This window comes from Aspergillus multicolor (genome assembly GCF_047715735.1).
Source record: "Aspergillus multicolor strain CBS 133.54 unplaced genomic scaffold BDW74scaffold_10, whole genome shotgun sequence".
Classification (NCBI taxonomy): Eukaryota; Fungi; Ascomycota; class Eurotiomycetes; order Eurotiales; family Aspergillaceae; genus Aspergillus; species Aspergillus multicolor.
The window spans coordinates 81545-96138 of NW_027395961.1; the positions used below are offsets into that span (position 1 = coordinate 81545).

At 50.4% G+C, this 14594-nt stretch overlaps 5 protein-coding genes across 5 annotated transcripts; 4 read left to right on the plus strand and 1 right to left on the minus strand.

The window, feature by feature from the left end:
- Positions 1 to 200: 200 nt before the first annotated feature.
- On the minus strand, positions 201 to 4223 carry BDW74DRAFT_177411 (uncharacterized protein; the record flags this gene model as incomplete). The annotated part of the gene is made up of 4 exons (XM_073728887.1): positions 201 to 1972; positions 2030 to 2143; positions 2207 to 3812; positions 3939 to 4223. The coding sequence occupies 4 exons, from the start codon at positions 4221 to 4223 to the stop codon at positions 201 to 203; spliced, it is 3777 nt and encodes a 1258-aa protein (XP_073584431.1).
- Positions 4224 to 5554: 1331 nt separating this feature from the next.
- BDW74DRAFT_12130 (uncharacterized protein) lies at positions 5555 to 9107 on the plus strand. Its single transcript, XM_073722027.1, has 2 exons — positions 5555 to 7794; positions 7844 to 9107. The coding sequence occupies exons 1-2, from the start codon at positions 5991 to 5993 to the stop codon at positions 8755 to 8757; spliced, it is 2718 nt and encodes a 905-aa protein (XP_073584432.1). The 5' UTR covers positions 5555 to 5990; the 3' UTR covers positions 8758 to 9107.
- A 214-nt stretch (positions 9108 to 9321) lies between these two features.
- Positions 9322 to 10753, plus strand: BDW74DRAFT_151863 (glutaredoxin). Its single transcript, XM_073724264.1, has 3 exons — positions 9322 to 9709; positions 9776 to 10229; positions 10292 to 10753. The coding sequence occupies exons 1-3, from the start codon at positions 9635 to 9637 to the stop codon at positions 10594 to 10596; spliced, it is 834 nt and encodes a 277-aa protein (XP_073584433.1). The 5' UTR covers positions 9322 to 9634; the 3' UTR covers positions 10597 to 10753.
- Positions 10754 to 10924: 171 nt separating this feature from the next.
- BDW74DRAFT_151870 (60S ribosomal protein uL6) lies at positions 10925 to 12289 on the plus strand. The gene is made up of 5 exons (XM_073724265.1): positions 10925 to 11063; positions 11269 to 11316; positions 11414 to 11669; positions 11814 to 11991; positions 12045 to 12289. The coding sequence occupies exons 1-5, from the start codon at positions 11018 to 11020 to the stop codon at positions 12093 to 12095; spliced, it is 579 nt and encodes a 192-aa protein (XP_073584434.1). The 5' UTR covers positions 10925 to 11017; the 3' UTR covers positions 12096 to 12289.
- A 37-nt stretch (positions 12290 to 12326) lies between these two features.
- BDW74DRAFT_12159 (triacylglycerol lipase family protein) lies at positions 12327 to 14594 on the plus strand. The gene is made up of 4 exons (XM_073722034.1): positions 12327 to 12549; positions 12610 to 12740; positions 12790 to 13612; positions 13675 to 14594. Exons 1-4 carry the CDS (start codon positions 12481 to 12483, stop codon positions 14515 to 14517), a joined length of 1866 nt encoding a protein of 621 aa, XP_073584435.1. The 5' UTR covers positions 12327 to 12480; the 3' UTR covers positions 14518 to 14594.

Below are 14594 nucleotides of genomic sequence, written 5' to 3' on the forward strand. Positions count from 1 at the left end.
AAGGGCGCGTTACCTCTGATAGTTAAGAGAACTCACGTGATTACATCAGCCCTCAATAGGTTCAGCTTCATTCATCATTGATGATACTCATAGTTTGCAGTTGCCTATTCAGTATCATATATACTCCTGGATTGAAATACCATGTTGCTCAAGATACCACAACGGCTGCCATACCACAGTACCACACTCCATGAACCGATTTAATCCTCAGCATCGACCCATATCGAGATGCCCTTTTTATCTGACCGCATATCTTCCGTGGGGAGCACCCGTAGAGACTTATTGAAGTAGGTGTCAACCACGAGCAGCTGCGGCTGAATCCATAGACCTTTTTTGGATGCCAGAAGATTGTAACGGACCGTGTGTCGACTCACAGGCGCTAGTTGAACCACCATTGTCTTTGGGCCACTGAAAGCAAATTGTTCACTAGCTTCCATAGTCAAGTTGAAGGTGAGAAAGTGCAATGACGGATTTTCCAACGTATACTCCACATGCACCAAGCCGAGAAACATCTGCGAGGGAATAGCCGACGCCAGCACACGGGGCTCGCCCGCTGGTATCACAAATCGCGGAACCGCGAGTTTAGTAGTCGTGAGGTTATTGCTGGTGCTGTATAAGCCAATTTCTGTGTCACTTCTCCGCCACTGAATCTCCAGAGCCAGATTAAGCGATGTAGGGCGCCGGTCACCCAGGATCATTTTCTGGACATTCAACATGAAGGAAGACTGTCGAAGTTCTTCAGGACGAATCTCCGGCGCCTCTGGGCTGACAACGATCTCGGGACCGATTTGAGAAAGGGCACCTCCGTTAATACTTAATATAGCAATGGACATTTTCTCAATGATCAGGGCTTCACGGGCAAAAGAAACGACCTTCGCATCGAGACACCACTTTTGTCGCAGTCCTCTCGGCTTTGGATCTTGTTGAGATCCGCCCAAATCATCTTCGACCGCGAAAAAGTCCGGCCATCGCAGGGAATCGAGGCGAGGAAGAAATTCATAGTTCGCCTCGAATGGTCGAATTATAGAAATGGTTAACCGCGCAGTAGCAATGATGGGCGTATGGATATCCGAAACAAGGTTGTATAAAGCGGATACTTCGAGCTCGTACTCACAACTGTTCTCGCTGCTGGAGAGCACAATCGGTAGCTCAGATCTGGACAAGCTTTGTATTACTCCAACTGGCCGTTTAACGAAGTGAGATAACTCCTCCGGGGTATCAGATTCTGAGTCAAGAGATGGATTGTCTAAGCCCTCCTGATCAAGCCATGACATTTTGATTGAAGAGTCCTGGCTGCCGAAAAGTCTGGCTTCAGCAACAACATCAGCGGCTTCAGTTTCTTCATTATCAATCACAACATTGAGGAGAATACGCTCATTTGTATAGTACGTGTCTTTGATGTCCGGAACCGTGATTCGAATCTTAGGCGGCTTTGGTAGGATTTTGCAACGGTTGACATCACGACCTTTGCCCGCCCGCCTTCGTATTGGGCCCCTTGGGGTTTGTTCCCACCAGAATGTTTCTTGTTGTGTCAGATCTGTGACCGCGCATGCAAGGTCGAATTTCTCTTCCTCGACCAGAAGCGCCACTGAAGCTACCCGAGACTCTCCAGCCTCCCGAGGTATACAAGTCAGATCATACACTTTGGTTTGAAAGGGCCCCATCGTCAAGTCTGCAATACCAGTGAGCGCGGCTAGGGCACTTGTGGGTGACTGGAGGACCGATGAGTCGGAGATCGCGCCCGGGTCTTGCAGCGAAGGCGATGAAATGAGGCTTGGAGTACTTGCATCCGCATGTGTACTTGAGTCCGACTGCAGCCGGATTGGACGAAGGCAACCCTCAAAGACTATTTTCACTTCCGTGAACCTAATAGGAGCTGATGACTTTTGGGCGCAGGACTTTAAGACAAGTTGACCCTGTAAAGGCTCGCCAACATTGCCTTCGGGTTTTCGAAAATTGAATGTTGCGATGACTGGAGAACGACTAGAGTCTTAGTTGTTATCTTGCGGCTTTGTGAGGGAGGTCTTACCGCTTGGGACGACATCTTCTGCTTTAATAACGACTGACGGCTTCGGTTTTCCAGAAGGAAATTCTGCAAGGCTTTCGTGAATGTTATAATGCCAGTCAGGCCGCGGTGGGAAAGCTAAAGGGCATTTGGAGGTCAGAGGACAAGAATCGTGAGCGGATAGTTACAGAGGAGCCCTACCCCCATATAAGAGTTCCCAATCGACTTTAAGAATTGTTTCACTATCCTGGACTCGCAATGCGCATTCCCGCAGGGCCCAGGCGATTTTATCTATGAGATGCCACCACCCAGAGCGCCGCCAAGTAAGAACCGGCCAGAGTGGATAGAGTGTCTCATAAGCTTCCAGCCAGGAACCCGAGCGCATATATTCTTCCGCGATTTCCAAGCTAAGTCTCTCCGTCATTCGTACTTGATTTCGCTTCGAGAATTCAACAAGTGCCGCCTTGAGAGCATCTAAAATGAGCGTTGAGTGATCGAAACCCCCGTTTTCCGGCCCCGCGGTCTCGACGTGAGTCTCCGGAGCGAGATATGTGTCATAAAGATAGGCCTTGCTCGCTATCTGAGATGCAGGAGACTGCCCCGGCCGTGTCCGATCTTCTGCTGGGATTTGCTCCGCCAACACTCGCCGGTACATAGTATGCCTTGCTGAGCGGTATAGCCAGTATCCCTCGTGATGAAGCTGCTCCCATGGCGTGACTTCATTTGGTAAAGGGTATGTTTTCTCGTGTGGCACAAATATTGTATTGTGCTCGTTAAATTGATTTTGTGCAACTCCGGTCGGTATTAATTGAGGTATCCCGACTTGATGGATAAGCTGAGCCATCACTGATGACCATCTAGCTTCCCAAGCCTCCCATCCGTAGTTTCTTGTCCCTTTGCCACGCCTGTTCAGTATATCTTGTGAGCGACTCCGGTGGGTGACCCAGAACCGTACTGCAGAAGTTGTATGTCCAGTATACAGCAAGCAGCGAATTATACGTATGGCAAGCGCGTCGCTTAACAGGCGGGCATCATTGAACTTAGGATCCCAGCCAGCAATGTTCTCAAAAACCTCTTGCCCGAAGAGGGTTTCGTATGCGCTTTCGTAGTTCTTCAAAGCCGCATCAATCTCTTGTCGAAACTCCGCAAAGACTCCCATTTTGAATTCATATCGAGTATTCCATCCCTGGAGCGATAATGTTTGAGACGTTCCACTTGTTGGCGGTGCTGTTGGAGGTGGTATACTGCTTCTATTTCGTTTCCTTCGAGCGTGTTTAGACAAGTCTCTATAGTACTCCATCAGCAAAGGCTGCAATATGGAAAATAATGATCTTGTGATTTCCGCGAGTTCCTCGGGGCTTACGCCAGGTGGAAGAACGAATAGCATTTTCTGTTCGAGGTTGGTTGCTCTCCGAATCCCCAGGACACGGTCGTCAAAGTCACCCATGTCATTTCCGATAGGTTCCTCTGATACAAGCACAACAACGAAGCGGGTTTTGTAACCCGAAGAGGACCATTCTTTCTTCAAGCCGTTGATTTCTATCTTCAGCTGATTGTCGCGCAGGGAGCTCATATTTGAGTCAAGACAGAAAGGGAAGAAGTTTATCACTGCGGCGGGGACCAGATCCTGATGTCTTGCAGCCCATAGAGGTGTCATTATGCAGTCGGGGAAGGTCGGGGAGCTGGGCGTCAACGGGGATATAGGTGAATGCAAGACGATCGAAGACCCATAGTCTTGTTTCTCTGTCAAGCTTGTTGTGGGCGACGCAGGGGGAGGATTAGCCTTGCGCGGCGGAAGTCTATAGTTCTACAGCAGCATTAGAGGTCTGGTCTAGGAAATGGGACTCGATGATAAAAGAGCTGATGGGTGAAAGGCTGGCCCTTGAAGGTGTCCTTGTTGTGAGCCAGATGCAGCATGAAACACGAAACGTACCCTTCGGATAGACTTGACTCTATATTCCACCCTGGTATTTCCTTCAATGACATCGTGTTGAGAGGTTCGCGGCGCAGCTTCACTGAAGAAAACATGCCGGATCCCCTCTGCAATCTGCCCCTCTAATGGTGGAAAATCGGATTCTATTAGAATGCCGTTCTCTTTTAGAAGAGGATAATTTGTATCTCTCGCTTCTAGGTCCGCCCGCGCATCGTCGGCCTCGAGACCGCAAAGTAGAATGAATGGCAGGTTATCAGCGACATAAGATTGGGGGTAGGCGTCCATTACGGACGAAAATTGCTGCAAGAGCCAGCAGTCACCGCATATCTCGAATTAAGAGTACCTATTAAATCAGTGGTCGCAGGCCGATTTGAATGGAATTGTGAATAATCTTCGTTGCGCGGGATTATCGACTGGTAAGAAGCGCGCCAGACTGCCCAGTAGTCGTCACACTAGTTGTTGCATCGGCCAAGGTGTTTTGCCAAGCCGCGGGAGACCATCGGAAATATGTACAGCCACAGCCTCACAGGTTCACACCACCCAACGTTTAGAGTCGGGTTGACGAATTGACTACTTCATCTGGCGATAATGTCGTTATCAAGCGGGAGCGCATCCCTAAATATGGGTCAGGGCACGCTGATGGAGTATTAGTGTCTGAAGTCATTATTGATGGACCATGGTCGGTATAGAAGAATACACTCCGCTGAGTGATAAGTAACATCATCCGAAAATAGCCCTGAAACTATGTATTTGGCCTGTCGCCTAGTTTGTTCGAGTCTGCTTAAATAGCAGTACATATTAGGCCATATAGTGTGCAATACCCTACGTAGGGTACTTCAGAGTCAACTTGCATAGACTAATCAAAGCCTGCAGATAGTACGGAGAGAAGCTTTGCTCCACGCACGAGGCGAGGCGTACTAGAGTACTCCGTACAAGCTCAAATCGACGCTAAGAGAACCCGACGAAGTTTCACAGTCCCGTGCCGTGTATCTTCGGGTGTCGCTCAGCATATGTAATTTCATCATGGATCATGATTTATTCCGCCAAATGGTTGAACAGAAAGAGCCACCAGAATCCTTTGGGATCGTTGAAAGGAGCAAGGGCCAACCCATTTGTTTCTCTCGATACCAAGCCATCTCTGTTTGGCTTTTGTGCCGCGTGATTGGGATGACGCTGTAATAGTAGTAGTACTCTGGAGTAGTGGCTTTGAGTCGAGGAGCTGAGACAGCTTGCAGGACCGCACGTCCTCAAATTTGGATCTGCGAACTGTGTGGAGGACTGTCCAGCTTTCGGGAATAGATCAGTGGGCCGCTGGGGTCCAGCTTGAGCACAGGATCATCCCTGATTCGAGCCTTTTCTCCTGGTTGAAAAGATCGGATATCATCCAAGGGGTCACATTTACACTCACAGGCGCAGCATATCGCGCCTTATGAGAAACTGAGAGCCTCTCTTTTCTCTTTTTTTTCCTTTCCCCCCCCCTTATCTCCACGTTTTCTTAATTCTTACCTACATAACTCTATAATCTATATTCAGCCATCTGCCCCTCACGGAGCTTATCCGCCTGTACTCCTATTTGGGATCTTTGCACTTCTTCTGCCATTCGTTCCTTATTCTATTGCCTGCTAAGCTCTCAGTATTGCTTTACCCCTTGTCTCATTCCTTGTTTTTCTCTCGCACTCTTTCCCTCTCCATGAGAATCTCTTTTTTCTAGATCTGCACTGCAGTTCCACTTCCCTGGGACCCTTGGAACTTCGGCAAGGCGCGTCGCCGCGTTCCCTAGAGCAAGGAAACCTTGCCTGGATCCTTCCAGATTAAGTTCAAATTTACTGTGTTCCAAGAAACGACTGGCTGGCACGCGAGTGGTGCTAACATAACCCATTATTGAGCCAGGTCATTGAGATAGTTCCCATCCCTCGATACCTGATCTTTCCAGTTCCTACTGGACCATGCAAACTCGCGCTATCCTCTCCCGCATATAGTCCTCGGTGACTGTTTCACTGGCCCACGGAGTGGAGAGAAACATTCCTGGAGAGCTTATAGTCAATAGTCGCTATGGATTGTGCGGAACAACAACATTCCGCCGCCACTGCGGAAACCCCTATCCAGTCTTCGCTCCTTGCAAGGCGTCGCAGAAACGACCGTTCACGCGCACATCCCGGCAATCCTTCGAGCGCCGGCGATCCAACTTCGCCCGAGGTCATAACTTCGTTGATATCCTCTCTTTCAGCCATCTCCGTGCCCGTCCAGTCGCATTTCGACCTGAACGTCCCGCGCATCGATTCGGAAACTGATCCCTCAACACCAGTTTATTTCCCTCCCGAAAGCCTTTCCGTTCCAGAGCAACGTTCAACCAGTGAGCATGGGTTTGGCGTGACTTATGGTTTGCCCAACCCCCTCGATGAGCCGCCTCATAGTCCTTTCTTGCATCCGGATGATGCCGCAGCGTCGCCGATTATTCGCATGGCACGGGCCCCGCCAACTCCAAAAACCCCGAAGTCTCCCAAGTTCAGACTGAATCCCGAGCGACCTATGTCTCCAGGGAGACCGACCTCGCAAGCATCGTTTAGTTCGTATAGGGCGGCACTCGAAGACCCTGTGTTTGGTACGATCACTGCAGAGCCTGGTCCTCAGCGAGCTTCAACAGCGGCAAGCATCCATTCGACGAGCTCAAAAAAGAGTCTGAAGAGCCTTCTAACGCGACAGTCGCGCGAATTCTCAGGCGAGAAGGAAAAACACCTTGATCGACTACGGAAAACCAACAGTTACACTGACGGCTTGAGGCATCACGTTTCACGCAGTAGAGCTAGCTTGCGCTCCTTACATTCAATGGCCGACGTAGTTGAAGAGGGCAGGCCTACCGTTGTTTCATTGGATACTTCCCGGGAGCAAACTGCCGATACTCCGACAGGGTTAGATCGCTCCTCCTTACAAAGCAATCATGAAGGTACTCCAGGTACACCTGGAGGAATCGGAAGCGGACGAATTATACCTACCCGAGAGTCGTCACTACGACATGGTTATTCCTCTAGTCCCAAGCATCGAAGATCTGGCCGGCATAGTAGGTATCCGTCCACTGCTAGCAGAGAAGTCAAAACAGATAGTGGAATATCGAGTGTCGGTGGTAGTGAGACTGAGCAGGTCTCACGAAGGATACAAGAGCTGAAAGATCAGCAACAAAAGATCAAGAGCGAACTGGAAACAGATAATATGCCACTACAGCCAACAAACGAATCATCAGCCGAGCAGCAGTCACGGACACGAAGCAGTACCTCTGGCAGCCTCGGCCAGCATGAATTGATTATTGACGAGAGTGCTCCATCTCCAGCAATCTTGACGGGCAGGAGCCGCTCTTTTCCTCGCAACATCCCCCAGGTTGCGCCGAGACCGGTCATCGTGTCATCGCAGTCTTTCGCGGCAAGGCAATCCTTCGACCGACCAGACCCAATGGAGAAGCTGCGCTATAGACGATCCGTGGAATCTCAAGCGGCACACCGGTCTCATCACCGTTCTCCATCCGGGCCGATCTCGCTCAATCGTTCTTCGCTTATGGTCGAGGACCGCCCATCAAGCGCAGACTCCGTTGACCTCGCAGTAACTGAATATGTAGCGTCGCCGAAGTTGACACAAAGAGTACGCCACCCTACAAGTGGCCGTGTGATAGCATTTTCAGAAGTGGGGGACCCTAAAGGTCATATGGTTCTTTGCTGCCTTGGTATGGGACTCACAAGATATTTAATGGCTTTCTATGATGAGCTGGCACGATCTCTTGGCCTCCGACTTGTGACGCTAGATAGACCTGGGGTTGGTGAAAGCGGCCCATATACGACGGATGCTGGAACTCCTCTCAGCTGGCCTGGTAAGTCCTTATTCTCGGCTCCAGTGATAATAATGCTGACACCCACGAGATGATGTTGCGATTGTCTGCAACCATCTGAAAGTCACCAAGTTTTCCATATTGGCCCATTCAGCGGGTGCTATCTATGCCCTCGCAACTGCCCTGAGAATACCACAACATATCCGCGGCCGTATTCACCTATTAGCGCCCTGGATTCCTCCATCCCAATTGTCCAACATTGGCTCATACAAAACCCCTGTCCCAAATAACGCTGTGCCCTACTCGCATCGGTTTCTCCGCGCCTTGCCAGCGTCGTTCCTCAAAATTGCCAATTCGAGCTTCATGAGTGCCACCAGTACGAGTCTTACATCTAGTCTACCCAAGTCCCCGCGACGAAGCAAACGCCGTGCCACTGCGAAGGAGGGCCCACGAGCCATGACCCTCGATACTCGCGCGGATGGAAAACAACAGCCAGAGAAGATTGACGTCAAATCCATGGATAATGTCCATGTGGCACCTGATGTCAATGCAACAACTGATACAAAGTCCCCGGCTTTCACCAGCCAGACTGCTATTGACTCCCTAGAGCGTGAGCGACAAATGGATTACGACACCCGATTGACGCACAAGATCTGGGAACTAGCCACAACACACGCCAATCCTGCAGTGGATCTGCTTGTATGTCTAGAGCGGCATCAACCGATTGGATTCCGATACGTCGATATCACTCGGAATGTCGTTATCCACCACGGGAGCCGAGATACTCGTGTTCCTGTTGATAATGTCCGGTGGCTGGGTCAAACCATGAGGCGTTGCGAAGTCCGGGTCCTCGAAGGCGAAGGTCATGGATTGATGGCCTCGGCCACTGTTATGGGCAATGTCTTGATGGAAATCGCCAAAGAATGGGAAGATTGGATGACTCTAGTTCAAGGCAAGCGCAGGGCTACACTCGGTACTCGCTCCGGTTCCATTATTGCGGTCTAGTCACCGGTGGCCGGTCTGTGCCATAGGAGACATCAAGAAAACTCCAACCTTTAAAAGTGATTGTGTGACTATACGGACGTCATCCGTTTGCGATTGAGTGTGGTTATGAGTTGTTGTTCGAGTTGCCAAGTTCTACCTACCGCTGCCGGTTCTGCGGTTGCTCTCCCCCCTGCATGCACGGAATTGATTTCCTTGCATCTATTCCATATACATACTTCACACGGCCCCTCATATCCTTGGCTTTCTCAATTATTTGTTTTGTTTTCGACCATGATACCACTGATTATAACCCATACCCGATAGCATAGACAGTTTCCTAATTTAATCTATAATAGAGAAAAGTTCAGCCGAAATCAGTTGTGCCTTGTGCATGGTTTGCAGAAATTGGACAAATCCAAGCGCAAAGTTCTTGGAAGCATGCTACATGTTAGGTATAAAATGGACTACTGGCCATCACTGCACAGCCACATATTGATGGTTTCCGGGCCACCTTCGGAAATCGGGGTTGCACAGCACGGGCCGCCTCGGGGTTCGTTTCGTTCTCCCCCACGCGCGAGACACTGCCGCGACTTTGCAAACATCGCAGCGGCCACGTCTTTTTTCAATCACAGCATAGCCTTTCACTCCGTGCTCCTCAAGTGCTGCCCGTTTATACCGTGTCTCTTAATCTTTTGCGCTCGCCAAATGTACGGTTCAACTCGTGCCGGAACCGCCCCTATGACATGACCCGTTAGCAGATGATTGATCCACGAAGAGCCGTCAACAAATGCACTCATCATATACCCTCACTCTAAGGACATAAATCCATTACCCAGGCGATTCGCTTCAAATTTATACCAGAAAAACTATCCGGGACCCAATCCGCCAAAATCTCCTAATGTTCTCCCAACGGCGCATTCGTGTCCTCGCTGCCACGGCGTTGGTAACGTTCATATTGTACTTGCACTACTCGGTATGCCATGCATTTCAAACTCACTGAATGTCTTTAGACCGGCTATCTAACCAGAGCAATTTTCAGGGCGATTCTGAGAGTGTCCAAAACCAGAAATTCTATCAGTCAACGGTGACGGCAATAAATGCGGAGAAAGAGGCGGCAGGGAACATAAAGACAGGCAGCCATCTACCTCCTACGGACAAAGAACACCCAAGCTTTAAATCCAGCGATGAATATACTTATGTTGTTAGCGATGATCAAGAGCAGCCGGCCATTCCACGGGCGCAGCCAGATACGCAGCAGCAACTCGACATTCCCGAAAAAGAAGGCACAGAGGAGATTTCAATTGCCGGCCGAACGAAGATGACTATTTCCAAGGAAAAAGGCCGAGACGGTGAAGCTGAAACTTATGCCGAGTCTGAGGCTGTGCCTGGAGTGGATGACGAAGTCGAGAAAGAGAAGCAGAAGCAGCAGCAACTGGAAAATGAGCAGAAGGAGACGAAGGCCGAACTGAACGACATATTGAAGCGGTCGCCGAGTAAGTTTGCGTCTGTACTTTGTCGTATTTCGCTTCGACTTTGCCGCTGATGGGGTCTACAGTTATCATCTTCTCCAAATCCTACTGTCCCTACAGCAAGAAAGCCAAGACAATTCTTCTGGATAGATACTCAATTGTACCGACGCCTTTTGTGGTAGAGCTGGACCAACACCCGCTCGGACCCCAGCTACAGTCACTTTTAGGGGAGAATACCGGTCGTCGGACTGTGCCGAACGTCCTGGTAAATGGAAGAAGTATTGGTGGTGGGGATGATATTGTTGCTCTAGACGAGCATGACGAGCTGGCATCGAGGTTGAAAAGTCTGGCTGGCAAGTGGCTCCAAGAAGTCCAGCGAAAAGAGACCTGACGTCCGTACTTCATGTATTCCGCCTCCTCCGATGACCGGTCTTGGCACAATTGAGAAGATACCTGGACATGATGTCGGATTCTGCTTATATTTCTTCCTTTTGTATATATTAATCATTAACAACGGCGGTGTAATGTATAATACCTAGACTTTCAAGTTGAAGTGCCCGTGACATGAATAGAATTAAAGGATTCGTAGTCTGTATACTTGCAGAGAGCCTAGATGAACCCTAGAACCTAAATGAGGCGCTAAGCCCGATTCGACGCTAAGCGACGCACAACCCCGTGATTCGTGTTTTCGCTCCACCACCGGGAAAGATTGTGTGCGGCTTCGACTGACCTTCGATCTTTTCGACGACCCGACTGCTCGACGACATCGACAACCTGCCCCTCGGACATTCTAAGCCCACGCAGCAGTCAAGATGCGGTACATTCACTCCGAGGAGACGCTCCCGATTCCCGAGAATGGTGAGCTTGCGACCCTGGTTCCTTTATCAGCATTTGAGTTGGAGGGCGATACAACACGTTATGGATGACTGGGAGGCGCTTGCTGGCTGTGTTGGGAAGACGGATTGTCCACGCGATTGCCATCAGCGCCGGATAATCCGATTGCGGGCAATATGGAATATTCATGGTCATTTTTGAACACGAACTGATTTGAATTCGCCTATAGTGAAGGTTCACATTCGCTCGCGAGTCGTGACCGTCGAGGGTCCCCGAGGTACGCACAACCAATACTGCGCTGACAGCCGGAAAATCTCGACTCTCGACTGTTTTGGCGCATACAATGGGACGGCATTGACGATCATTCTTAACAGGCAAGCTCACCAAGGATCTCTCCCACATTGCCGTCACCTTCGGCCGCCCCCAGAAGGACGTCATCTCCATTGAGATGCACCACGGCTCTCGCAAGGGTGTCGCTACCCTCCGCACCGTCCGCACCATCATCAACAACCTCATCATCGGTGTCACCAAGGGCTTCAAGTACAAGATGCGCTATGTCTACGCTCACTTTCCCATCAACGTGAACATTGAGAAGAACGCCGAGACTGGCCAGTACGATGTTGAGATCCGGTATGCATCGCTCCTACATTGAAATAGGATTGGATTTGCGTGTTAAGGACGAGGGTGGCGGAAACAACATTACTTGGATTCAAAATGCGCAACTCTATCCCGTTCGACATATATACTCTCGAAGATCTTGCTAATTGGTGTTAGTAACTTCTTGGGTGAGAAGTACGTCCGCCGTGTCATCTGCCAGCCCGGTGTTGAGATCATTGCGTCTCCCAACGTCAAGGACGAGCTCCAGCTCTCCGGTAACTCCCTGGAGGCTGTTTCCCAGAGCGCCGCCGACATCCAGCAGATCTGCAGAGTCCGAAACAAGGATATCCGAAAGGTGAGGTTCACGAGATTGTTAAACGGAACCTGTTACTAATATTTGTGGGCTAGTTCCTTGACGGTCTGTACGTGTCTGAGAAGGGTAACATCGTCGAGGAATAAATGTAATGTCCGCTCGGTGGGTTAGTTAGGGTGTCTGGAGAAACCTTTTATTTTCGCGAACAGCGAAATGAAATTCAAAAATTCAAGACCATGAAATTTTTATGTGCCACTTTTATTATGTGTCCAAGGACCTGGCGCTTTTTTAGCTGGAACAAGGTGTAAAGCAAAAAATATTGTTCAATTCTGGAGTCTAGGCTGGTCCGCATTTAGGCAGAGTATGTACAGTACGGTAAGCTCCGCTTGCTTGTGATGCAACGGTTCGTCCCACTTCCTCCGCCCAGCCTCATGACCTCCCTCTTCATCTGCCTAGCAAACATGTGCAGCAAGCGTGAGATATCCTAGATGACTTTGTCTCCCCGCTGCCATTTGGTTCACACCTCCCGTCATGGCTGTCTACGCCCTGGTCTTTGCTGTCATCAGCATGGTGCTGGATGTGACACTCTTCTGGAAAGAAGTAAGTCCCCTATACTACTCCACATGCTCGAGGTGCCTGGCTGATCTTGTATCGCTGTAGAGACTTCTTTCTTGGTGGAGGTCAAAATCGCCTCGAACTCGACTACGTCATAGTTTGACCATAGCAAGGAACTACGACGATTGGGAAGAGTCTGCATTTGAGCTAGATGAGCTCCTGAGTCTGGATCTGTGGTGACTATCTTCGATGCATGTTATCAGTACGCTATGCTTACAAGTCTAGGCGTCAGAATCCGTCTAGCAAGCACTATGATTCTCGGCTTATCATGGGGAGATTGACGGCTCTGATGACCGCGCGGGAAGACGACGATATCCTCACGCTGGTCAACCTTCTCCGCTCAGGTCTCGTCCGCAACCTCGGCAATATCACCTCGCCCAAGCTCTTCTTACATGCCAATGCAGGCACGAAGTTGCTAATTGATGACTACATCACACAGGTCGCCCTTTCCATACAGCATGTGACAGCACTACAGACTGCGCCGGTGCATGACAGCGGCTTCACATCCCAGGCCAAGGTAGAGCTGCTTCACGACACGCGCCAGGCGTTCGGTAGATCGACATTACTACTGCAGGGGGGTTCAATTTTCGGTCTTTGTCACCTCGGCGTCGTCAAAGCTCTCCACCTGCAAGGTCTTTTGCCACGAATTATCACGGGGACGGCCACTGGTGCGCTTATTGCAGCCTTGGTAGGTGTTCACAACGAGGAGGAGTTGCTGAGCATCTTAGACGGCGAGCACATTGATCTCTCTGCTTTTGAACGCCAAAGGGATGAAGCTCAGCCTTCATCCTGGCTGGGTCGTCGACCACTTCCATCTAGTCTAGCAAATGGTGGGCTGAGAACTTTACTTCGACGGACGAAGCGATACTTTACAAGGGGCTACTTTCTCGAAGCGGAGGTCTTGGAGGAGTGTGTTCGCGCCAACCTAGGCGACCTTACATTTGAAGAGGCCTATGCTAGATCCAAGCGCATTCTGAATATCACAGTCGCTACGTCAGGGCGGAGCGGAACACCGAACTTGCTTAACTACCTAACTGCGCCGAACGTGGTACGTCCATCTGCCCATGTTTTGACTTATACAGATCTACCTAACTAATTTTGAAACCACAGTTAATCTGGTCCGCCGCGGTCGCCTCCAATGCCACCAACAACTCTCTCTACGCCCCCGTAACAATCTACTGTAAAGACGAGACAGGCTCCATCGTCCCCTGGCCACACAGTCAGGACGCGGTCTTTAAACCATGGCGTCACACACACTACGAAGAAGGGGAATCTCCGCTTTCCCGAATTGCGGAGCTCTTCAACGTAAACCACTTCATTATCTCTCAGGCCCGTCCATATATCATACCCTTCTTCCGTTCAGAGCTCAACTTCCTCGACCGCAGGCCTACAACAGGCCGCTGGAATATGACCCGTGCCCTGACGCGCCTCATTTTTTTGGAGATTGGCCACCGTCTCCGCCAGCTCAACTATATCGGCGCCCTACCATTACCTCTTGCAAGGCTTCTCATAGAAGAGACAGTCCCGGGGTCTCATTTAACCCTAGTTCCAGACCTAAGGCTTCGCGATTTCCCCAAGCTCTTCCAAAACCCAGACCAAACCAGTCTAGCACATTGGGTACTCAAAGGCGAACGAGGCGTCTGGCCCGCTGTCTCCGCACTGAAAGTCCGATGTGCCGTGGAGATCGAGCTCGACAAGGGGTACCAGGTCGTTCGCAGGCGGAAGCCCGCGGCCGATGCTCTAGGCTTTGGCATGGGACAATCGGCAGCGCCGCTGGCTGCAACAACGACTTCGACAACGGGGTCAGATTCCTTGCTCCAGGGCACACCGCCGCGACCACAGCCGAATGAGGGCGTTCCGCGACAGCGAAGGGGATATAGCATTGATCTTGCTGGTACAAAGGATCGGGATCCAACTGTTACGTTGACCAGTCCTGATCAGCCTTATTCGTAACTCAAGGGGTCTACTCATCTCTCGCTGTATATTGTTTCGGTGCCCCTTTTGGTACATCGCGTCACAACGTTGGTGTC

Excerpts from the sequence above, each read along its gene's own strand:
- BDW74DRAFT_12130 (XM_073722027.1), top strand. The coding sequence starts at position 5,991 with ATGGATTGTGCGGAACAACAACATTCCGCCGCCACTGCGGAAACCCCT. Across the intron at positions 7,795-7,843 it reads AACTCCTCTCAGCTGGCCTG|ATGATGTTGCGATTGTCTGC; the intron begins GTAAGTCCTTAT and ends GACACCCACGAG.
- BDW74DRAFT_151863 (XM_073724264.1), top strand. The coding sequence starts at position 9,635 with ATGTTCTCCCAACGGCGCATTCGTGTCCTCGCTGCCACGGCGTTGGTA. Across the intron at positions 9,710-9,775 it reads TATTGTACTTGCACTACTCG|GGCGATTCTGAGAGTGTCCA; the intron begins GTATGCCATGCA and ends AGCAATTTTCAG. Across the intron at positions 10,230-10,291 it reads CATATTGAAGCGGTCGCCGA|TTATCATCTTCTCCAAATCC; the intron begins GTAAGTTTGCGT and ends TGGGGTCTACAG.
- BDW74DRAFT_151870 (XM_073724265.1), top strand. The coding sequence starts at position 11,018 with ATGCGGTACATTCACTCCGAGGAGACGCTCCCGATTCCCGAGAATG. Across the intron at positions 11,064-11,268 it reads GCTCCCGATTCCCGAGAATG|TGAAGGTTCACATTCGCTCG; the intron begins GTGAGCTTGCGA and ends ATTCGCCTATAG. Across the intron at positions 11,670-11,813 it reads CAGTACGATGTTGAGATCCG|TAACTTCTTGGGTGAGAAGT; the intron begins GTATGCATCGCT and ends AATTGGTGTTAG.
- BDW74DRAFT_12159 (XM_073722034.1), top strand. The coding sequence starts at position 12,481 with ATGGCTGTCTACGCCCTGGTCTTTGCTGTCATCAGCATGGTGCTGGAT. Across the intron at positions 12,550-12,609 it reads TGACACTCTTCTGGAAAGAA|AGACTTCTTTCTTGGTGGAG; the intron begins GTAAGTCCCCTA and ends GTATCGCTGTAG. Across the intron at positions 12,741-12,789 it reads CTCCTGAGTCTGGATCTGTG|GCGTCAGAATCCGTCTAGCA; the intron begins GTGACTATCTTC and ends TTACAAGTCTAG.